We start from the raw sequence: 24,630 nt of genomic DNA, 5'->3' as shown, positions 1-24,630 counted from the left end.
AGGGCTGGGTTGCTGTGAAGACCAACCTAATCAGAACCACTCAAAAGCATGTGAGGACTGCTCCAGAAATACTAAACATTTAATAAGAACATAAGAGATTTAGACCAGAAGCCCTACAAATTCCTTGATGCTTTCCCATAGTGAGGTTCAAAGCCAATTTCATGGTTAGGCTCCTTCCTCACACAAGCTATAAAGTATGGTGGCCTAGGAGCCAAGAGAAGGCACTGAAGGGGGACTAGAGACCTGGTTCCTAATGGGCTGGACTTGGCATGGCTAGAGTGTCCAGCAGAACTAAAGAACAATCACTGTGCACCTGTGGGTCCTGTTCACACGATGCCAAGTCAGGTTCAGAGGAGTCTGTCCAGACTTGTCCTTGTTAGAACTCCTACATCTCCCAATTATCTGGTGCACTAATGCATTCTGAGTCCTGCTGTGATGTAATTAAGGGCTAATGTTTGCAGCCAGGAGTAGAAAGAGTTGTAAATGCCTCCCCTGGGTAATTAAATGCTGAGGAGAAGTTGAACGACTACAGAATTCATTTGATGCAAGTTTATTCCAATGCCACAAGCATTTCTTTTTCCAATTATAGGATCGGGTGTCTAAAAAGATACAAACAGAGCATCCCCAAGCAAACATTTTCGTGCCTTCATCTCCCTCTTGGGAATGGGGAGCTGAAACCACTACCCCAGAAATTCTTACTTATCTAGGAAGGGGGAGTGGAGCTGAGTTTATATTTAAGGAATGAGAAAAGATAATCAAGAGAGGCTTCAGAATGGGGAGATAACAGTACTGATAGAAAGGTCTGTTTCTAAGTTGAGTGGATGCTTGTTTGTATTTGTCCCTGTAATGTCTGACTTCAACGAGCTATCCACTTACCCTCCCTGGGTCTCAATTTTGTGCATCTGGAGATGTGGCGGTAGGAACTGGGTGAGTTCAGAAATTCATTGCATTTCAGTCCCACATTTGCACACATCCTACTGGGAAGTCTGAGTGAGGATCTGGGGGGTAATGAGCTAACTTATACTGCTGGAAGGATTGCAAGTTGGTGCAATTTGGGGGGGAAGGGCAGTACGAAATAAAACTGAAAATGTGTATCACTTGTCACCCCTCAACTTTTAGGCACGTTGCTTAAGGAGACTCTCCCACATGTGCACAAAGAGGCAAAGACAAAGATTCTCACTGCAGTGTCTGTAAGTTCCCTGAACTGGAAAAAGACATAAATGTCTATCAATAGAAAAATAAGAAACAGATAAACAAAATATGGCCTCCTCACACAATGGAATACTATACAGCAATTAAAAAGTGACTGCTGTTGGGGGATCCCTGGGTGGCTCAGCGGTTTGGTGCCTGCCTTTGGCCCAGGGCTCAATCCTGGAGTCCCAGGATCAAGTCCTGCATAGGGCTCCCGGCCTACTTCTCCCTCTGCCTGTGTCTCTGCCTCTCTCTCTCTCTCTCTCTCTCTCTCTCTCTCTGCCTATCATGAATGAATGAATGAATGAATGAATAAATAAATATTTTTTTTTAAAAAGTGACTGCTATCTGAACCTATATTAGTATTTCCAAAACACAAGCTGTTAAGGACTTCCCCTTGGTTAAATTTGTGAAAATCTGGGTAATTATGTAGGATAATGATTATAACGGAATACAACCCATCAAAACAATAAAATCCACGAATCCACAATAATAACCAAAAAAGAAAAATTATACTGTTGTATGAAAAGTGCAGTGTAACTAGAGTGCTATTTGTGTACATTTTAAATGAATATAAAAATAATACCATTCTGTGTTAATGTGTGTATGTGAAACCAGAGAAAATAGAAGAAAAGAACCATCCAAGTTCATAATAACAGCAGTGTTTGGGAAGCAAGGTGGAAATCTGTCTGTGATTGCAGGTCGGGGATAAAGGAGACTTTAAGGTAACCAGTAAGAATGTATGTGTGCACATATCTAAAATACAAGAAACAACAAATGTCATTTCTGGATGGTGGAGAAAAGGTACTTGTTATAACATTCTTCTGCAATTTAAAAAATCTTCTCTAGGGGCACCTGGGTGACTCAGTTGGTTAAAGATCTGCCTTCAGCTCAGGTCATGATCCTGGGGTCCAGGGATGGAGTCCTGCATTGGGTTCCCTGCTCAGCAGGGAGTCTGGTTCTCCCCTTCCCCCTCTACCCTTCTCATGCTCTTGCTCTCTCTCTAATAAAGAAATTAAAATTTTTAAATAAATAAAAGTAAAAAATCTTCTCAAAATAAAAACTAAAATATGCAAGCAGCAATGCCTTTGTGTGGACAAGCTCCTTCAGAGCCCCCTGCAACGGCCTCCAAGAAACCAAGGCAACCTAACCTCTTAGGACTTTACTGTCTAGCTCTAAGCTGCCCAATATGGTCGTCACCAGCCATTTGCAGCTATTTGATTTTAAAGTAAAATCAATAAAAGTTAAATAAAATCACAGTTTCCATTCTTCCATTGCTCTAACCACAATTTAAATGCTGAACAGCTGCATTTGGTTAGTGGCTCCTGTACTGGGCAACAACCATAAAAAAGATTTCTACCACTGCTATAAATGTTATTGGACAGAGCTAGTCTTGGGCTAAAAATCTTTCTTTTAGATGATAAGAACATTTTAAATCATGTTATTCTTTCCCTAATACTTCCTTCTGCACATAGGAAAACCAAGGTAATGACTAGGAAGATTATTTCATTTCTGGAAGGAATATGTCCACTATAATCTCAAATACCAGCTATGACTACAGTAACATGCTCAAGTTAAATAAAATTAGATAAACCATTTTTAGAAACTGATCTAACAATTACCCATAATTGTTACATAAACATCCTATTTCATTTCCCCCAAAACTTAGGACATAAGATTGGTTGAAGGATAATGAGAGCGTTCTCCAAACAAAATTCTAAGTGTGAGTTCCATGGTTTCTTGTGAGCCTTAGTTTCTTACCTATACACAGTATGAGGGACATAGACCTCCCGGACTGGAAATTCCAAAATCTCTTTGTGTGGACGTGTCCGGTTTTCAGGAAAAGGTTTCACTGGCAGCATTTCAGGAGTCAGACAGCAATTGATGACCTCTGGAGCTGGAGAAATTTCCAGTCTGAGCAAGCCTAAAGAGCGAAAACACGACTATTTCAGTAAAGATGCTATCACGTTACATGGGAATCAAGAAAGACTGTTGTACTATATTTCTTTTATGATAGAATAATTAGTGGGAATGTAAGAGTTTTGGAATTCCCAGCTAGTTTCCTATAGTTGGAGAAAAATTATGTTATGAGAACTTTTGGGATTTAATTTCTAGAAGTTAAAAAGCAAGGAGTTGTACAATGAATAGAAATGGATCTTTAAACTTCCTTCTGAAAATACCACACAATAATAGCATATGGTTAAGTAACTATTAGTCATTTTCAAACTGGGTTCCCTGGTACTCCAGGTACTGCAGAAGTGCCTCAAGACCTATAGCTGATAGTAAGGAAGATGCCCTCAACTTCTACCAAAGTATCTCACTTTCATTTTTCTTTTTATACGGGGTTCCATATAATAATTTTATTTGATAAAAGAGGCTCCTCTGTTCAAACAATTATCTGATTATCTGAGAAACCGGTTCTAAAGCATGATGTTCCTTTGATAGAAATATTAATAGATTTTCCAAAAAAGTAGACCAATTCAGACTCTTAACTCCTAACGCAAAACCCCACATTTCACTTAGCAAACATTATTTTATAAACTGTAGCATTAGACAAATAATGTGTCTACTCATAAACGGCTTTGGCACAGCTAGAGAGGAAAAGACAAGCCATCCACACCTGGAATTGACTTGACTCTTCTCTGTAAGGATGAAGATCTTTTGTAGTCAGCCAAAAACTTGAATAAGTCTTCATCACTAAGGCGATCCCCCTCCTAAAAAAAGCAAAGTCGAGGTTATCACAGATGCATCACTGGCTCCTGGGGTAGGGCCAATAACTTCCAGGAAGATTTTGATCTTTAAGTTTTATTCTAACACACTTTTCATAGAAATTAGGATTATGGCCAATGCTGAAATAATTTAGTTCAACCTCTTGTCAAATATTCCTTCCTAGACACATATATCAATGGAATAGAACAGAAAACCCAGAAATAAACCCACAATTATAGGGCTAATCTTAAACAAAGGAAGAAAGAATATCCAATGGGAAAAAGTCTCTTCAACAAATAGGTGTTGGGAAAACTGGACAGGTACATGCAAAAGAATGAAAATGGATCACTTCCTTACACCATACATAAAAATAAACTCAATGGACAAAGATCTAAATGTGAGAGTTGAAACCATAAAAATTTTTGAAGAAAGCACAGGCAGTAAATTTCACTGACATTGACTGGCCATATAGCAAAATCTTTCTAGATATGCCTACTGAGGTAAAAGAAACAACAGCAAACTATTGGGACTACATCAAAATGAAAAGCCTCTGCACAGTGAAGGAAACACTCAACAAAACTAAAAGACAATCTATACAGAATGGGAGATCTTTGCAAGTGACATATTTGATAAAGGGTTAGTATCCAAAATACATAAAGAATTTATAAAATTTGACACTCAAAAAACGAATAGTCTAATTAAAAAATGGGCAGAAGACATGAATAGCCATTTTTCCAAAGAAGATATCCATTTGACCAATGGACACAAGCAAAGATGTTCAATATCACTCATCATCAGGGAAATGCAAATCAAAGCCACAATGAGATATCACTTTACACTGGTCAGAATGGCTAAAATCAAAAACACAAGAAACAACAAGTGTTGACAAGGATGTGGGGAAAAAAGAACCTTCATGCATTGTTGGTGGGAATGCAAACTGGTGCAGCCACTGTGTACGGAGTTTCCTCAAAAAGTTAAAAAATAGAACTACCCTATGACCCAGTAATCAAACTACTGAGTGCTTGCCCCCAAATTACAAAAGCAGTAATTTAAAGAGATCCATGCACTCCTACATTTATAACAGCATTATTCACAACACCCAAATTATGGAAGTAGTTCAAATGTCTCCCAATGAATGGATAAAGAAGATGTGGTATCTATACTATGGAATACTACTCAGCCACCAGAAAGAATGAAATCTTACTTTTTGCAATGACATGGATGGAACTAGTGGATATAATGCCAGGCAAAATAAGTCAGTTAGAGAAAGACAAACACCGTATGATTTTAGTCACATGTGGAATTTAAGACACAAGACAAATGAACAAAGAGGGAGAAAAAGAGGCAAAACAAGCAACAGATTTTTTTTAAAGATTTTATTTATTTATCCATGAGAGACAGAGACAGAGAGAGAGAGAGAGAGGCAGAGACACAGGCAGAGGGAGAAGCAGGCTCCATGCAGGGAACCTGACATGGGACTCAACCCAGGTTTCCAAGATCACACCCTGTGCGGAAGGCTGGGCTAAACCGCTGAGCCACCCGGGCTGCCCAAGAAACAGATTCTTCACTTTAGAGAACACACTATGGCTACCAGAGGAGTGGTAGGTAGGGGATGGGTGAAATGGGTGATAGGGATTAAGTAGTACACTTGTAAGGAAAGTCATTAATTAATTAACTAATTAAAATAAAGACTGCTCCATGGATGATTAAAAAGAAAATGCATCCATTCTTTTCAGGGTAGAGATTTCAGTGTATCAACTTGACATGCCTCATCAATTATGTTATTTAGTTCTTCTATATCATGACTTTGCATTCCCTATGCTTATTTCTTTGTTGGAAAAATGGGATAATAATGGAGCCTCCCTCAAAGGATTGCTTAAAAGAACACACGAGTTTATTTAATACTGAAGGCATTCAGAAGAGTGCTTCTGGGTCTAAGTGTTCGATAAAATGCTGCCATTCTATGGGTTGATTTGTCCATTTGGTCTGTCACAGGCTAAGCCAGACAATTAAAAATTTGCTTCTAGGGACATTGCATAAACAAGAAACAAAAGACTGACCATAAATCTGCAATTAGATCAGATTACTGAATTAGAGTATAATAAAATAAAGATGACTTTTGTAAGAAAAATAATTCCTTCTCTGCCACTCTCAACTTACTGTCCTCCAGCCTCTCAACAATCCTTCTAGTACATGCTATGGAAGGCTGTTTGACCATTGACTATCTAGGCCAAAAGATTTTCCTCCTGTAACTTAAATCCCCTAATGCTTGTTTTATGCTCTGGAACAATACAGAATAAGGTTACTTCATTCTTCAAAGATTTAAAGACAGAGAAAGCATCTTTCCATCTTTTTTCTAACCTTATTTTCTTCACATTTGTCTTTTTTTTTTTAAATCTGATGGTAAAATATATATATTTCACAATGGGATCTCATCAGTTTTTTTTTTTAAGATTTTATTTATTTATTCATGAGAGACACAGAGAGAGAGAGAGGCACAGACACAGGCAGAGGGAGAAGCAGGCTCCATGCAGTGAGCCTGATGTGGGACTCAATCCCGGGTCTCCAGGATCACACCCTGGGCTGAAGGCAGCCCTAAACCGCTGAGCCATCCGAGCTGCTCTCTTCACATTTGTCTTGATTAAGGCTAAACAGAAATACTACTCTCCAAGTGCCTACAAGGGACAGGTACTCTGCCCAGGATTCAAAGGCAAGAGCTCTAATCCAATAGCCCAGGAAGGAAGGTAGGTAGGTGGGTAGGTAGGTTTTATTCCCAAGTACAGATGAGAAGTCAGTTAAGTACTTTGACCCAGCCCCAAGGTAATATAATAGGAAGGGTTATATTCCAAATAGAAACCCTTTTAGTCTCATGCTACTTCTATTATGTGGCATGGCACACCTCCAACCCCCAGCATTCACTTTTGCATTTGGGATTGTTAACACAAGCCCTTGAAGTGCTTCAGGAAGACTGCTTGAGCTATGGAGAATCTTCCAAGGCAGAGTCAAACCAAGTCTAAGTCAAATTTGTTTGTTTGTAGTAAAATATACATAATACGAACAGTACCATCTTAACTTTTTCTGAGTGTACAACATTTACAGTTGTTAAATGTACAGTCAGAACTCTTTCATCATCCCAGACTAAAACTCTTTATCTATTAAACAGCAACTCCTCATTCTGCTCTTGCCCCAGCCTCTGGCAACCATCAGCCTACTTTTCGTCTCTATGAAGTCGATTACTCTAAGAAGTTCTCTGATTTTTAAATAACCTCAATGTCTATTGAACTAAGAGCATAATTTGCAATGGTCACCCTCTATGAGCAAGTAAATATGGCAGAAATGTGGAAAGCCTACAGAAAGAATAGGGGTGAGAAGGACAATAGCTGGGCCAGGAAACCCCGAGACCAGAGAGAAAGAGATATTTTGGCCAGATGGTTTTAATAGCCCAATCAATGAACTGACAATGAGAGCTCAAATAGGAGAGTCTGCATTAGTGGGAATGGATCCTTTTGTCAAGAAATGAGCCAACACTCATTTAGCACCTGTATACCCCAGTCACTATGAGAAGAGCTTTACACACCTCATGCCATCTAACACTCCCAACTGCCCTAACAAAGCAAGCACCATTGTTACTGTTTTGCAGGTAATGAAATTGAGGATTGGTGAGGTTAACTAACTTGCACCCTTCTTTTTTTTTTTTTAAGATTTATTTATTTATTTATTTATTCATGATAGACATAGAGAGAGCGAGGCAGAGACACAGGAGGAGGGAGAAGCAGGCTCCATGCCAGGAGCCCAACGTGGGACTCGATCCCAGGACTCCAGGATCAGGCCCTGGGCCAAAGGCAGGCGCTAAACTGCTGAGCCACCCGGGCATCCCCACTTGCTCCCTTCATCACTATATACACTTCCCCTTTGGGCTCCAACACTCATGCCATTCAGGGGAGAAATTCAGACATGCTGGAATGGGAAGACATACCTGCTTGAAAAAGTTGTTCACGGCAATGGTTGTGGGCTTGAAGTTGGACCCGACCCCATTGTCTTCCAAGGACAGGGCTCTTTCAGAAAGTCTTCTAGACTGGGACAAAGTTCTCCGCTCACCCACAGAGCTTTTCCCTGTAAGGAAGACAATCATCATTCGAAAGCATGTCTTTCTGTTTGAATACACAGCAGTCATGCACTTTATCATATAAAAGACAGGTTTTAAAAAATGTATCGTTTGAAGCGTAGTTGACACACAATGTTCTCCTCGTTTCAGGGTACATAAAAGAGAAGTTTAACATCACGAAATGAGAACACTGAACATGCCCATCCTTGTTTTGAATGAAAATTTCCCTCCACTGGCCTGACCTTTCCCAGTCCTCCTGTTGGAGCCCCTAGTCCTCCTCTGACCATGAAGAGCCACAATCTCCCTCCTACATGGAGATTGGGGAAGGCCACCCAGCAGGATCCTGCATTGCAGCCAGACCTGGGTCTGCAGATAAGTTTTATTTAACCAAAAGCATTTGCTTTTGTTTTTTTTTACATTGCATTCTACGGGGAGAGCCATGCATTCAAATGCCCCTGAAAGCATTTGGGACTGTGACCCAAACATGCTGGGGGGGGTTGTTAGCCTGGGTACATTCTGAATCTGAGCATTTTTGTGCTCTCTCTGTATGCAGCAGGGGGCAGAACTGGGTTCCCTGGTTGACCTTGTCCCATAGGGATTAGAACCCTGAGTCACACTCACACCTGGGCTGGGTCCCCAATTCTCAGCTTAGTTATTTGTTATCCCCTTCTGGAATTGAGGAGGGGAACTTCAGGCTTTTGTACTGCAAAAATCAGATTCCATGCTGAACGGTCAAATTGTTTAGAATGCTAATGTTGCCAAGCTCACTCTTTGAATAACCTCTTATCCTTAATTCTTGCCATGACGCTGAACTGGAACTTCTTTTGGCTACTACTGCCCGCCTAAACTTGCCATACTGCGGCAGTATAATGCACTGCATTTTCTGGTTGCTTCTTAAGAAGCAGCTTCGATAGTCAGGTTAACTTATCCTTGACCTGGAGATTACTCTATACCTGAATTATCTAGTTTATGGTGCACTCTGAAATCTGTGCATAATTCTTTTCAAATAAAGCTACCCGTGTCTACATAGAAGTTAGCATTAGAAAAAAAAAAAAGTCACACATTGCAGGTGAAGGTCAGGATGCACTAAAATACGATTTGTTATTGGTAAATCGGAAATAACCCAGCAGTTCTGACCAGTAATTACACAACAATAATTCCAAAAAAGCAGCGGCAATGACAAAATTCCCTTCCCTCCAGGCCCCCATGAAAAATGGCATTTCAGAAAAGCAGGGCCTAGGAATGCAGGAGAAACATGAACAGCCTCACATATTTGCTGGACACAAAGACACTGAGGACATGAGATACTCAAGTGGGATGGGTCAACTTGAGAACTCTGAACCCTCTTGAACATTTCCATACCTCAACAGTTCAGGAAATTAATGACTCAGATGCAGAGTGTGATGATGAAAAGGAGAAATAGACTAAATAAATTGGAACAGTAACCAACTATTCTTCTGGCATCCACTTTTGCATTGCACTTAACAAAAAATAATAATAATAATAATAATAATTTTCTACTAATTTTGCTGAAAAACCTGAGTTTTGCCCTTTGAAGCTTTCCTGAGACAGTGGCTTTTCTTATGTTTAGGAGCCAAGCATGGTGTCACTGTTTAACCCACTATAGATACTTATACTTTGTTATTTCAAAGATTTTACTTTGGAAAAGAGGTAGCTATTGAAAATTAACTTTTTAAAGTGTCAAAGTATTGAGAAAATTCTTACTGTAAACCAAAGGTTTTACTGTAAGAGGCGATTTAAGCTCCACAAATATTCACAGTAATTGTTTTGGGGATCACTGTCCAATCAAACATTTGTAAGTCAGTCATAATAGTGTTTCATATTTCTCTCCTTCCTTCCCACTCTCCACACCTTACTGTACCCTGAGCCCCCATTAACAAGCAGCTGACCTCAGAGTCAGTACACTGGGGACCCCTCCCCTTCCCACTGCAGTTGAAAATCTTACCAACCATGGATTCCACATCGGTTACCTCCCTGTCCAGGGTGGAGAAATTGAAAAAACTTGATAAGTTTATGGGAGCCCAGGCAAAAGGCATTCGGTATTTCCCCAAACGCTGGCAGAAGGATTCAGCTTGAAGTTTTAGTTTTTCGATCTTTTCTTTACTCTAGAGGAAAGTAGAAAGAGACAAGCAGAAACAAACAATATGGTGCCAGCACCAAGGCAACAGTTTCTGCCATCAATATGACAGCCATCTCCAAAATCCCTTTCCTATTAATTCAAAAGAGTGAATGGGCAGGAAAATGATACAATGCAGGCTAGAAGTCTAGCTGATAAGAGAATATAGATCAGAAATGTTTTCTTTAAACTTAAAGAAAGTCAACATTCAATTATTAAATATACCTTCACCGCCCCACCCCCAAAATGTCCAACACTTGTTATACCAGCTAACCGACGAGTGCTTTTAGGGGCTAGTTACAAGACTTGGATTTGCACAACAAAATTTTGGAATGAAAATTTTTATATATTATCTACCAAGCTTTCAAGAGAGCCTGTTTTTCAAAAGTTGCCTTGGGAAACTTCAGAAAAATCTATAAAGGTTGCTAACTACTTCCTTCTTAGGTTGACAACACTTCCAGGGTATTCTTTCTAAGTTCCAAAGAGAAGGTAGGTTTTTAAAAAATAAGTGTTGTGAGTCCAGTAAATCTTATTTGAAATTTATGAGTCTGGAGCAGGATGCTGATTAGCCAAGTCTTCTTCCAGAAAGGCCATGTTTTAAAAGTCACATTGGAAACCTTTGTAAATAGGTGCTGAGAAAATATGCCCTTATCACAGCCTTAGGACCCATATTGTCCTAATGAATTTATGATGTATGGAAGTCTCAGCCAATTCCCAAATCTCCACACCAGAAAGGATATTTGGAAATTGGCTAGTATTGCTGAGGAAGCACAGCAGAGCTCTGGCAGTATTTAATTTTCATCTGGTGGCCATCCCAACCTGGGTCAAAGCCTTAGTACCACGACAACAGAATGTGGATTATGTGTGTCAGCCAAGTTTTCTTAGACACTATTGAATTCACAAATTTATTTCTTTAAAAAATTATCATCAATGGCCAGTTTCCCTTTCTTTCATTTTTTTAAAAGATTATTTATTTATTTATCATGAGAAACACAGAGAGAGTGGCAGAGACATGGGCAGAGGGAGAAGCAGGCTTCCTGTGGGGAGCCTGATGCAGGACTCGATCCCAGGACCCTGGAATCACACCCTGAGCCAAAGGCAGATGCTCAGGCACTGAGCCATCCAGGTGCCTCCAGTTTCCTTTTCTCACTTTTTAAGACACAATTTATTATTGTCCCATATGGGGACATATTATGGACACTATTTCACTATTTTGTGACACTCCCGAAAAATACCTGTTTATTCTAAGATGTCACCATTTAGTGATAGCCAAAATACCATACCTTTCCACCATCACCTTCTTTGATGACCATGTAGGGTTCTGCACAGTCTCCAATCTCTCCCTGCTGAAGGACTTTCTCAATCTGCCAACAATAAACAAACAAACAAACAAATAAATAAATAAATAAATAAATAAATAAAATAACACTCATGAATTATATCCATATAATGGCATCAATGCAACCATCAAAATGACATTTTATGACAATAGCTGATGACGGGAGGATGTTCATGCTCTATAGTTTTTGACCAAAAAGAATCAGCTGAAAAAATTAGCATAAAGAAGTATTACACAGTTTTATAAAAAAAAAAAAACCATAAAGGCATATCCAAAGGATGACAGTAGATACACAGCAAATGTTAATAATAGTTATCTTTGTATGGTGAGATTATGTGCTATTTTTATCTTCTTCCCATTGCTTAAATGTATTCTCTATTTTTAAACCATAAACATGTCTTATGCCTACAATAAAAAAATGCAATAAAAGTTATTTTATAAAACAGAACCCATGAGACATATTGTAAGAAGTGAAAAGCTCATTTTCTTTATTATTACTTACAATGTAAAAAAGAGATATGCCCTCCATAAAAGTCAGGTTGGGAACTAAAATCTTCCACAAAATGAATAAATGAACAGAATAAATTATCTATAATTGTCTCCTTTGTAGTTCCTATTAGGGCCACTTCTCTGGATTTAACAGACATGGACAGAAATGGAAAGTACTAGAATGGAGCAGCTTTTCACTCTGCTAACTGGCTGGAAATATGAATTAGTGCCACTCCTGTCAAGTATCTTCTTCCATTTTGCTTCAGGTAAAGGATCTGGCGGGCCATAAACGTGGCCACCCTGTTTATTAGAAAGAAAAGGAGAGATTTGAAATTTCCCAGCTCTCTGCTCCAAGGAAATGTAGCTTATCCCGAAGGTCGAAGAGAAGAATGAAATCTGGGTTAGCATATTCCATTAGGCACACATTCTAGGGAGGCCCAAAGTGTTCACACCAGAAAACACCCTAGCGATGGAGATTGTTAAGTGGCGTTCAGAGGAAGTGGCATGAGCCACTCAGTGGGCACCTGCGTCAGGGAGACTGCAAGCAGGAAGTCTCTCTCTCCTCATAAAAGAAGTTGAAAATCCCTTCTCTGTAGACTGAGCTACAGGCTGTCAGCAATCATTCACATGTTCATTCACTCAGAAAACACTGGCTGAGCACCCTGTAGGTGGTAGCTGCTGGGGAGGTCCTGGCGGGGGGCCAGGGGGGTGAACAAGATACACCCGGTTCCTATTCTACCGAAGCTCCTAATCGGGAGCTTGTAGAGCAAAGCAGAAGAAGTTAGCTTTGCCATGTAGTTGATAGATAAAAGTGTGGTCTTTAAAATGAACTTAGAACAGAGATAAAGAAGATCTTAATGAAGATCCTGAAGCAGCAATGGGAATGCCATGGCTTTGAGTGCTGGTACTATACAATGTGGAGCCCACAGGAGAGGGGTGTCTAGATTCTGAAAGTAGGAGACCCCAGATCTGACCAGACCAGCAGACACTATTCCCTTCCCCAGCTGGACAAGGGTAACTCCAGGTACTTTCTGAGAAGGGCTGCAGGCTGTGAGGAGGGCCCACTGTATGGTGCCTCATGTTTATGTATAAAAAAAAAAAAAAAATCAACAACCCAGGTGTCCTTGTAACCATGGCAGGCAAAGGAAAAGGATGCATGGGGAATTAGCAGAGAATTTTCATCTGATGAGGAGGCTGCTCTCTGTCCTATTCAGGAGGGGCTGGTTTAGTGCCTCACATGTTTGTTTTTAAAGTCTTAAATTTCATCCTTATTCTCCATTCCTCAACTGGGAACCCAAAACCTTTAAGCCTGGATAATCCTTTCAAGCAATAGTGTATACAGTACTAAACTAGGAAACTCTAGCTAAAATATACTTAAGATCCTGGTGTTCAGCCTGGGAATAAAAATAAGAGCTCCTTTTTCTGAATGGCATCTGTTCGGCTGTGCTCAATACAACACACCATTTACTATAATATTTAAGAGAGAAAGAAGCAACAATGATGCCATTACAATAAAGGAAGAGAAGTGAGAAGCCAGGGACTGTCTTCCTGAGCTTTAAACGTCTTAATTATATCCAGACAACTGACAGAAGGCCTGTTACTGCCAAATGAATGCATCTGTACATTTGAGAATTTTGGAATATATTTAGTAACAGTAACCTGTAGGTAGCCGCTGATACTTGATGGACTGTGGTAGATTAAGGAAACTAAAGTCATTTACTAAGAAGTAGAGCCTGAAGTAAAACTTGGCTCTAAGGAGCTAGTGTTGGCATCCTTGGGTTCCCAGGCTGAGAGAACTCTGAAGCTCCAAAGGTGGGCTTGACACTAACTTTCTTGTACATCTAAGTGATACTGCAGAAAAAAGAAAACAGGTTCAATTTGACAACAACGGATGTGTCTTTTTTCAGCAACAGAATTTTAACTTCAATAGTTTTGAAAAGCTTAAATAGATCCTCCTCAAGCAACAGTAACCTTTCAGAATCTGAAAGGTAGAAGGCAAAGACTCCTGCCACTTGCCAACTGGCCTCTATGTCACTTAAATTCTTTGGTATCTAATGGCTGCTCTCGCAGGATTGCAGGGGAATCAGTGAGATTATGGAAGTGAAATACTGAGCTAAACTGAAAATGTTCCAAACCTGGAACTCTGGGTGTACAGGAAATGAAAACACCTGGATTTTTTTTTTTAACAAAACATGTGGTGATAAAAAGGGAGAGTGAAATTTGGAAGCCACAGTCCATACCTTAAATTGTCAGAGCCTGGACTTAGGAACATTTCCCCACCGGTGTCTAGAAGACCATGAATAGAATTAGGAAACCCTATCCAAGATCTCCTCCCCAGCAGCCTCCCAGAGCTGGAGAGCTGAGGGTAAGAGGCAGAGCTTGGTCAGGAGTAAGGCCTATAATGTGCCAGTCTTTATTCTGCTATCACAACCGCCCGTTGAGGGCAGTGTTCTAACCCTCACTTTGCACACAACAGAACTAAGTCTCAACTTAGGGAATCACCCAAAGTCCTATAGCTACAAAGTTTCAAAGCCAGGATCCAAAGCCGAGACTGTATGACTCCAAAACCCATAAATGTTCTAGTATCCCACACAGGATTTGTGGGGAAAGGAAAAGGGGCCAGTTGAAAAGGAAACAAAGTGAATCTCAGAGAAAATGTGTGGATATACGTTCTGACATCTCTTTCACCTCAAACATGCTCCGGGAATAACAAGGAGAGCACCCGAATGCAGAATGGACAAACCAGATTGTTTCATTACCTTGACTACTAGGTAGATGTCTGAGGACGGATAGGTGACCGAGAATACGGCAGATCTTGCCTGACTGGATGGATCCACAGAGGGTGTGTGAGCTCGCAGAAATCCTTTGAACTGGTCTGAGTTCAGGTCACAGTGAAAATTTTCTGAGATCTGTAAACAAGGAGTAAGGCAAAAAATAAGTCACACCTGCGGTTCTCAGGGCCTCAACATGTTTAAAGAGTTAAAAAAAAAAAAAAACCCACAAAAAAATGTTGCCAAAGGAGTGTCATCATAGATGTGGTTTCCAAATAGTGGTGTTGGAAAAATCTGATACACATTTTTGTCACAGTGTCTAGATATTTTGGAGCTGTTTGAGAGGTGCTCCTCAAAATATTTACATTTTTATTAACCCATCCATTATCCCTGAACACCAATGATGTGCCCGGCCCCACAGCAAAGAAGAGCAAGATGTTGTAGCTGAACTAAGAGCTGTAGCTGAGAAGTGGCTGCCCAGCAGAAACTACATCCGCCAGCCTCCTTTGCGGGTGGAATGAGCATGTGACTAGATTCTTTCCAATGAACTGTGGTGCAGGTGTTGTGCCCAACAGCTGTTAACTTGGCGTAGAGTGGTGAGCGTTGTAGAATGTATAGAACTGTCAGATCCCTATGTTGCATACCCGAAACTAGTGTAAGAGTGTATGTTCCCTATATTTCAACAAACAAATGAAATACTTCCAGGCCTCCCCGACCCATCTTTTCCCCTTTTGGGGAGCTACAGTGGCAGTAACAAGTGGCTCTGGGAGGGCCATACTGAAGATGGTGGAGCCACTGCCAGTGAGGGTTCTATAAAGACAGAGCAGCAGACCCCTAGTGAGCCACCACCCCTGCCCCCTCTCAGATTGCTAAGAAACAAAGAGAGAAACTTCTTTTTTAAACCAGAAGTTCTCAGAATGTGGTGCCCTGACTGGCAGCTTCAGCATCACCTGGGAACCTGTTAAAATGCAGATTCTCGGGGCACCTGGATGGCTCAGTGGTTGAGCATCTGCCCTTGGCTCAAGTCATGTCCCGGGGTCCTGGGATGGAGCCCTACATCGGGCTTCCCACAGGGAGCCTGCTTCTCCCTCTGCCTATGTCTCTGCCTCTCTCTGTGTGTGTCTCTCATGAATATATAAATAAAATCTTTGAAAAAAAAAAAAAAACACTTATGGAGAAGAGGCTTAGGTACCAAAATCTTTTTCATTAAAAGCACATCATGGTTGGTGAGGTCTTCACCCTCTGGCAAATTAATACTTCTACCACACAAAATGCCTTCCATTCACAAGAAGAGCACCTCACAGCACAAAAACTCCCAAACTGAGGCAACATTACATATATATCCAAGTTTGTTAAAAATGTATTTAAATTTAAATACATGTCATCCCATACGTTGCTATTTTTTTTCTCTCTCAATCCCAAACAGGCCACCACTTCCACCAGGCCTTCCCTCTAAGATTCTTCAAAGAACATAAATGACTAACATTGCCAGATCACTCCTGCAAAAACTGCAAAGGCAATAGAATTGGATGTATCAAAGGTCATTTGATGGGCAGCCCAAGTGGCTCAGTGGTTTGGCACTGCCTTCAGTCCGGGGCCTGATCCTGGAGACCCAGAATCGAGTCCCACATCGGGCTCCCTGCATGGAGCCTACTCCTCCCTCTGCCCGTGTCTCTGCCTCTTTCTCTCTCTCTCTCTATCTCTCATGAATAAATAAATAAATAAAATCTTTTTTTTAAAAAGTCATTTGCTTTCAAATCTGATGCATTTTGCTGCAGAGATGTCAGAATTTGAAAACACGAACCCCGCAAAATCATGAGCAGTAAATGTCCCCCCAGGGATGGGGTGTTCTCTACTTCCTTACCTTTTTCCTTTCTTTAACATCATAGAGGGCGATGCTGGCAAACAGAGGCTCAATTTCAATCTCAAACCTGTCAGAGAGAGAAAGAAAAAATCAGGTGTTAAGTCAGATAATTATGAATTTGCTGAAATTGCTGTGCTATACATATTGGTTAAAAATGCACATCATTCCCAGAAATGTTTGGATAACTCCACACAGATGAGAATCATACTGGGATATTAGTGGAGAGAGATGAGAGGTTCATGGAGAATTCTCAGTCATTGGAAGCTGTGGTGGGTGGTACATTTTCCTAAAAGAAAAACACTCATTGGTGGCACTGCAAGGGAGAGAGGGCAGGATGGTCCCCATGGTGTGATCCAACACTTATCCTCTGTAGATGTGGTGTTTTCTGATGGGAAAGCCTCTGCCTTAGGTGAAGTCTTTGTTAGCCGTTTACCCTGTACTGCTAGGGTAGAAGTCCCTATTATTCAACTCTAAGGCACAAGGCTTTTCAGAGAGTAAAACAAAAACAAAACCAGTTCTATTGCTTTTGCTTAGATTTATAGTGGGATCATTTATATGGGTGGATGTCTGACCTTTCCTGATTCCATTGTCCGGGGAGCTGCTGGGTTGCTGGGGCAGGGAACAGAGCACTGCCAATAAACACTGAGCTGTGGGGACCCAGTGAGAGCTAGAAACATATCAGCCCAAATGGCCCATTCCCCTCAACATGGTGGGTTTGAAGACACTGCATACCCAAAGCACAATGCTTCCACATGTTATAGGATATACATGAAGTACAGACGTGCACATTCCAAGTTTCTCAGGCTAACAACCCATGATCCTGGCTCCTGCTAGCTGAGTAACCAGGCTCTGGACCACCAGCACCTCAGAAATCATATCAATTAGACCAAATTTTGTTTCAAGGCATGTGTAAGAGGATGGCCTTGTCACTGGGTAACTGTCTAAAAAGAGGACCTTTTTTAATGACTTATTTGAGAGAGAGAGAGAGAGAGAGAGAAAGAATGAGCTGGGAGGCAGAGGGAGAGAGAAACTCAAGCAGACTCTGCGCTGAGCACAGAGCCCAACACAGGGTTCAAACTCATGACCCTGAAATCATGACCTCAGCCAAAATCAAGTCGGATGCTCAACCGACTGTGCCACACAGGTACCCCTAAAAAGAGGATTTTTAAGAAGAATATTGGATGGAGGGAAGCACAGACAAAAGGGTTAGTTAGCCAAATGGCACCTGTGGGGATAAGGCAGATGGGAATGATGGCAGACTCACAGGCACTGGGTCAGACATACCTAGCTTCCGTTCTTCCTCCCACCACCAGCTCATCTGGGATCCTAATTAGGTATTTGACTTTCCCAGTTTTGCTTATTTATCTGTAAAATGAGGAAGGGATGCTCTTCCCTTCCCATTCCCCAGAGATGTCGTAAGGATTGTGTAGGACAGTGAGTACGAACACACCATAAGAACAGCATCAAGAATCAGCATTACCTCCAATGTCCTTCAAGGGCTGAATGGATAAACCAAACATGGCATATGCATGTGATGGACTATTATTCAGCCTGAAAAAGGAAGGACATTCTGACTCATGCTCCAACACGACCCCTGAAGGCATTGTGCTAGGTGAGACAAGCCAGTCACAAAAGACACATCTTGTAAAATCTGCTTCTATAAGGTATTTAGACAAAAAGTGATGGTGATGTCCAGGGGCTGGGGGAATGTGGATAGGAATTATTGTTTAATGAGGACAAAGTTCCAGTGGTGGAAGGAAAGAGATCTGGAAATGGGTATCTATGGCTGCACAGCAGTGAGGATATATTTAATGCCACTGAGCTGTACACTTAACAGTGGTGATGATGGTAAACTTTATGGTACAGATTTTATCACAAGCACACATGGAAAGGATTTCTATGATTATTCTATCATTAGGTGAGAGCACATCGATTGTGGGCTATCTTGTACCTATGCTCGCCAGCTGTTGCCTGGTGTGGTCAACCCATATTTAATTGTGCATTCCAAGGTCTGAGTATTGCTGTGATCTACTTAGGTGGGTACTGAGTGATAAGTACTCCCTGGCTCAGAGAAAGAAAAGGAGAATTGACATTTGTCACATACCTACAATTGGGTTGCGTTAACCATTTGGCACGTGTTGACTCCTTTAACTTCACAACAATAATGTGATGCAAATATTACCCATTGTTTTTGAGGTGCAGGGAGATTAAGTAATTTGCCAAAGGCCACAAGATGAGGCACCGACATGTTTGGGGTTCAGAGCCCAGCCTTTTCTGATCACAGAACCTGAGTTTTTTTCCTATCGGTGTATCTCTAAGTATAGTCCCCAGAAACTAGCATTTTGAGGCAAAAGAGGAGTTTATCAAAATGCAGGTTTCTTTGTCCCTCCCCTGAGATCTAGTGAGCCAGAATCTCTTGGGGGAAATGGTGGTGCAAGGTGTCCCCAAATTTGCATTTAAAACAAACTCCCTGGGTAAACTTGAATAAAGCACACTAGTTTCCCCACCAAGGAGACCCCTCTGAGCTGTTACTTTGCATAAGACAGTAGTAAATCTTACATTAAAATATTTCCCCACATAAAATGCAAAGGAGGAAAATACTTTGTTGCCATCCTCTTTTCTTCTAGGTGCTCCAAACATCTGCAGATTGGACACCAGCCTGATTCTATATGCTTGAGTTTTACATGTTTCTCAAAAAGCAAAACAGTGACAGAGGTCTCAACAGATCATAAAATCTATAGTAGTACAAATAAAATTCTGCATGTCTGTGTCAGTGGGGAAATGAGGTCTTTAGCATTACCATGTTTACTATTCCTATTTTGACATTGTAAGTTTACCTATAAGAACTTGCTTGCTGGCTTGCTTTTTCAAAAATCTGGTTTATTCAGAGTAGTTTTAGCCGGGACAACCTCTTTGGTCCATCTCTCCTCTTGCAGGTGTATGCTGCTGATACAGATGCTATTTAAGACTCTTGAGTGGGCCAAGCACCCTCAGCAAACACCTCATTCTATCTGATTTCTGCTTTGGCAATTGGGAAAAACATCACCAGAAAACTGACAATTTTCACCAAGAGAAATCCAAATGGGTCTATTTGTTTTTTCATTAATACATGTCTCTTAGTGGCCACGTTTTCCCACCTGTGAGGACTGCTGCTGTTTACTTATTGGAAAGATCTAGAAGGCTTGGTGGCAAAGTGACATCATAAGGGAGAATTCCTCCAATCCCAAAAAGCATAGTCACTGCACTTATAAGGGGCCTGATGTGCATCCTGTGGGGGTGAGTGAGTGCCTCAGACAATGGGGCAGACTTCCTGAGCAGTGCAGAGGAGACCAGCAGCCACTTCCACTCAGCCCCCTGCTCAAGAACTAGCAGGCTCCCACTTCCAGGCTGGCTTGCACGGGCTAGAGGCTGCCTTTCTGTAGCCCTGACTCGACAGAGAGCTGTTTATGAGCTGTTCATCTCTGTGCACAAGACAAAAGGCCCTCACTTCCCTCCCCCTATTAGTAGAGCTGGCTAGGGGGAGGGCTATAACATCAAGGGAGCCCCCCCACCTCCCACCCCCCATGGGGGAAGAGAGGAGCAGCTCTGTCTCCCTGGGTTCTCAGGAGAGGATCTGGGGAAGCTATGCATTAGAATCACAGAAGTTTATGACAAGTAGAAACTTGGAGACCATCTGGTGTTAACAGTTTCATTTATAAGTAAGAATTCAAACTCCCAGAGAAGCTCCCAGGGTTGAAATACAGCCTTGAATCCAGAATCCAGATGCCCTAATTGCAAACCAGGTGTTGCTTAAGGAGTCCATGAATTGACTTCAAGAGATGGATCACCCCCTAATGGATGAAAAAAAATGCCATGCTTATACACTGTGGCCCAGATAGAGCATTTACAACTTAATATTTTCAAAAGAGTCTGTGATTTGAAGTTGGCAGAATTCTCTGAAGTAGCAGTCTGCACAAGAGGCATGTAAACACCACCCGAATGGATATGCAGGACAACTTGTTAGTATGCTGGAAGAAGTTACTCTAATTTATTTTCCTTTATTTAGTTCATATTTTTAAATTTCTTATTTATGTACATTCAATAATGTATATATTAATATGCATGTATAAAACTAATACACATATACAGTGGACATGGGACTTCTACTCTGAATGTAAACAATCAAAAAGATTTGGAGATAACTGCTTTAAAGAACATGGGACAAACAGTTGGCCCACAAGATGAATCCAGACTGCAGATGATAAGCTGTTGTATAATTTGTAAAAAGGAAATGAGAAGGTATTTAAGAAGTCAGGAGATTATTCAGAAGTCTGAATTTAAAAAGAAAGGAGAGGGATCCCTGGGTGGCGCAGCGGTTTGGCGCCTGCCTTTGGCCCAGGGCGCGATCCTGGAGACCCGGGATCGAATCCCACGTCGGGTTCCCGGTGCATGGAGCCTGCTTCTCCCTCTGCCTGTGTCTCTGCCTCTCTCTCTCTCTCTGTGACTATCATAAATAAATAAAAATTAAAAAAAAAAAAAGGAGGAAGGAAGGAAGGAAGGAAGGAAGGAAGGAAGGAAAGAAAGAAAGAAAGAAAGAAAGAAAGAAAGAAAGAAAGAAAGAAAGAAAGAAAGAAATCTGAATTTACAGCTCCTCTTGAAAAAGCAAAAACAAAACCAAAATAGACAGTTGGCAAAAATGGGCCTGTGTCCTTGGATGGCAAGAACTGCCCTCACCAGCAGTGGGTAAAATATCTTGCTACAGTCCACACTGCTCTCTGGTCCTCTGCTGTCCCCCAGCACTGAGACTGGGTTTTAGTTGCATTTAATGTTGTGCTTCAATAAATAACAAACAAGTCTCTAGGAAAAAAAAAAAAAAAAAAAAGAAGCAGCAGCTCTAATTTGTAGCATCGTCTGAATTCTATGTTGTAAATATTCCACCACGGCCAGTCTCAAGATACGGACGTGAGGTCACTGAACACAGAGCTGGGTTCATCTCTGCTAGGTTCAGCTCTGAGGAATTAGAGAGGACTCCAGTATACCATTCACTGGTTTTCAGGGGTTTTTTGCTGCCCAGCTTTCCCTGTTCCTTTGGTTACTGTAGGCTGTTTCACTCGGTTACCTTACATGACTCACTTCGGGGTGTGCCTTCCCTGGGACAGAGGAGCGACTGTCAAAGGCTGGGCAGGAATAGAATCTGGGTCTAGCTGACTCCAAACTCCGTTCTTCCCACTATGTCACAGCCTCACACTGTTGCAAGAGCACTGGAGGACCCTCCCCGTTCAAGCTCTGTCCACGGAGATGCAGCTTATACGTAAAAGGCGAGATAAACCTCTGTGTAGTGGTTAGTACATTCGCCGGTACTTACTTCAGAGTCAGCACCTTGACCAGTATTCTGTTGCCCAGATGTTCCTTAGGACATTCTGGTACCGGACGTATTTCCACCGCATCCTCCTATGATCGGTAAAGAAATCATGAGTGAACTTCCAGGAGGGGTTCCAGTTGGAGAGAGTCCAGGGAAGGGAAGGCTGCTGTCCAGCACTCACCCTGCATTCATTTCCAATAGTGGGATAACACTTTTAAAGACTTTTATAAGAGAGTTTATTATTCAACCCCAAGTTTTGAAGTCAACATTGATGGCAAACAATTTCTCCTTTCCAAATGCTAGGCATTTAAGACAAAGAGACAGAGGGAGGAAGGAAGGAAATGTGAACATGAATATGGCTGAGTAACATCCACCAGATGGCATTGCAAAATCTTATACCTATTGTTGGTATTGTTGGCTTTTTTTTTTTTTTTTGGCCTGCTCTAAGTACATATTCAGAATACTTCTCCTGCCAAGGTTTTACTAGTAAATGGTGAGTTTCAGACTTGGAGTCTGATTCAGAATGGCTCGCATCAGGCTGTATGTAAACCATCAATATTTAAAATATAGTATCTTTCTCAGGTCACTGTGTTCTTAAACAGGTGATAGAGATTTGAGGTTGATGTATAGGTTCTACACACACATATCCAGCTAGAGCTTGCTGAAGTCCTAAATACAGGAAACTTAGTAATGACAAATTAGTAATGACAAATACAATTATACAGTTTTTTGGTTGGTTGGTTGGTTGGTTTGTTTGACCACATCTGGGACTCTATTTTACCACATTGGAACTCAAGACTTAAAGAGAAATATACCAAGGCCCTAAGGTAACTTTTAACATTCAAATCTGAATTATCAAAGTATCTTCATTATATTTATGTATGCAAAGATAATAATGCAAAGCCCTGAAAACTTTAATCTCTGCTCTTGCAGTTGACTATCTACAGCTCACAAGAGTCCAAAGAATAGAGTCATGTCTAATTGTATTTTCCTGGGCCATAAGTGATGGGAGCCTCCCATAGCAAAGTAACATCTTTTGAAATAGCAGTAGAATCACCTCCTCAGTAAATCTGCACCCAGATTCATGAAACAAAGTGGTGAACTCACTTCTACTCAAAACTCTATTCTTTAAGGTCCAATCCTGTGTTTATCAGCGGGCCATCCTGGCCGTTGAGCTTGTTTCAGAGGAGGCACTGCTTGATGCCCACACTGAGCTCAACTCTCTCAGAGCAAACTGGCACTTGCAGGGTGATCAGAGCAGGTGCATGGAGAAGGGAAGCACCCTCCCTCATTGGAGAAGAGCCCCAACATACATTCATGGGTTTCTAAGGCTACCTCTCTGATCTAGATTCGAACTTTCAAGGTTCTTTGTTAAGAGCTTTTCATTTAGAAAATGGAAACACACTCAAAAGTAGAGAGAATAATGGAATGAACCATCTTTACCCATCATGTAAGTTTCAATATGTTAAACTCATGGGCAATCTGGCTTCACCCATACTCCCACTTACTACCTCCCCCTACTCAATAGTGGATTACTTGGCAGCAAAGCCTCAGACATCATAGAACTTCATCTGTACATATTTCAGTACAGATCTCTATAAGATAAAGACTTCCAAAAACGCACAGCTGTCGGGGCACCTGGGTGGCTTAGTCGGTTGAGTGTCTGCCTTTGGCTCAGGTCATGATCCTGGTGTCCTGGGATTGAGTCCCATATCGGGCTCCCTGCTCAGGGGGGAGTCTGCTTCTCCCTCTGCCCCTTCCTCATTTATTCTCTCCTCCTCTCTCAAATAAATAAATAAAATATTTAAAACATAAATAAATAAAATAAAAATAAAACTGCACAGCTGTAATGCCATTGATTTTTTTTAGTTAGCAGCAATTTCTTATTGTCACTAAATATTTAGTTCATTCCAAATTTCCCCAACTATCTCAATTCTTTTTTGCAGTTAGTTTGTTAAATCATGATCCAAATGAGGTTTAGATATTGATGCATTTACTAAGTCTCTTCTAATCTATATGCATTTTTTAAGCCTTTATAGTTATCTGAAATTGGAACTAGTTCCCAGAGAAGGAGAAGAGCAAATACGAAGTTCGAAGTGGATATCTAGTCTGTGGCCATACCACCCTGAACATGGCCTATCTTGCCTGAAGTAGATGTCCATTGTTTTATCTTCCTGAGTGTGTGTGTATGTATGTATATATAAAAATAAATATTATAAATACATATATATTATGTACATATAAATATATTATGTATATGTATGTATATATTTACATTTCTGTATATAATATATATGTGCATACATAAATGTGTGCATATATAGATATATATATTTTTTTTTGTATATATCTCTAAATATACATATAGATATTTAAAGAGGGACAGAGACAGAAAGGGAGGGAGAGAGTAAGCGAAAGAGAAGGACAGTATGAGAGATGTCTTCTATCAGTTGACCCAACACACTGAGGCCAACTCTACATCTGTCTACCTGTGATTGCATTATGTGAGCTGATAAATATCCCCCACACCCATACTACTTTTTTTTCTTAATTGGTTTTTAGTTGAGTTATGTTACTTGCAGCCTAGGCAGTCTGAATGCAAACTCTTCTGCGATTCAGAGGATAGTGGCACCTTCTTAGGGACCAACCCATAGGATGCCTTTTGCAGAACCAAGAGTGAATCA

General features: G+C 41.0%; 1 protein-coding gene across 4 annotated transcripts in view; it reads right to left on the bottom strand.

Moving 5' to 3' along the window:
- Nucleotides 1–24,630, bottom strand: part of DOCK8 (dedicator of cytokinesis 8) — a 229,918-nt gene that overhangs the window by 117,137 nt on the left and 88,151 nt on the right. For 3 of the 4 annotated variants that reach the window (XM_077908265.1, XM_077908274.1, XM_077908284.1), the window contains 8 exons: nucleotides 21,950–22,035; nucleotides 16,606–16,672; nucleotides 14,730–14,879; nucleotides 11,426–11,506; nucleotides 9,972–10,131; nucleotides 7,877–8,013; nucleotides 3,812–3,905; nucleotides 2,953–3,115 (listed from right to left, as the gene is read on the bottom strand). In XM_077908265.1, coding sequence (XP_077764391.1) covers nucleotides 2,953–3,115; nucleotides 3,812–3,905; nucleotides 7,877–8,013; nucleotides 9,972–10,131; nucleotides 11,426–11,506; nucleotides 14,730–14,879; nucleotides 16,606–16,672; nucleotides 21,950–22,035 — 938 coding nt within the window. Of the gene's footprint in view, nucleotides 1–2,952; nucleotides 3,116–3,811; nucleotides 3,906–7,876; nucleotides 8,014–9,971; nucleotides 10,132–11,425; nucleotides 11,507–14,729; nucleotides 14,880–16,605; nucleotides 16,673–19,442; nucleotides 19,754–21,949; nucleotides 22,036–24,630 lie in introns of those variants that run through there. The other variant, XM_077908294.1, reaches the window with a different exon arrangement.

This window comes from Canis aureus, chromosome 1, assembly GCF_053574225.1.
Source record: "Canis aureus isolate CA01 chromosome 1, VMU_Caureus_v.1.0, whole genome shotgun sequence".
NCBI lineage: Eukaryota > Metazoa > Chordata > Mammalia > Carnivora > Canidae > Canis > Canis aureus.
This window is presented reverse-complemented; position numbering and strand designations above follow the sequence as displayed.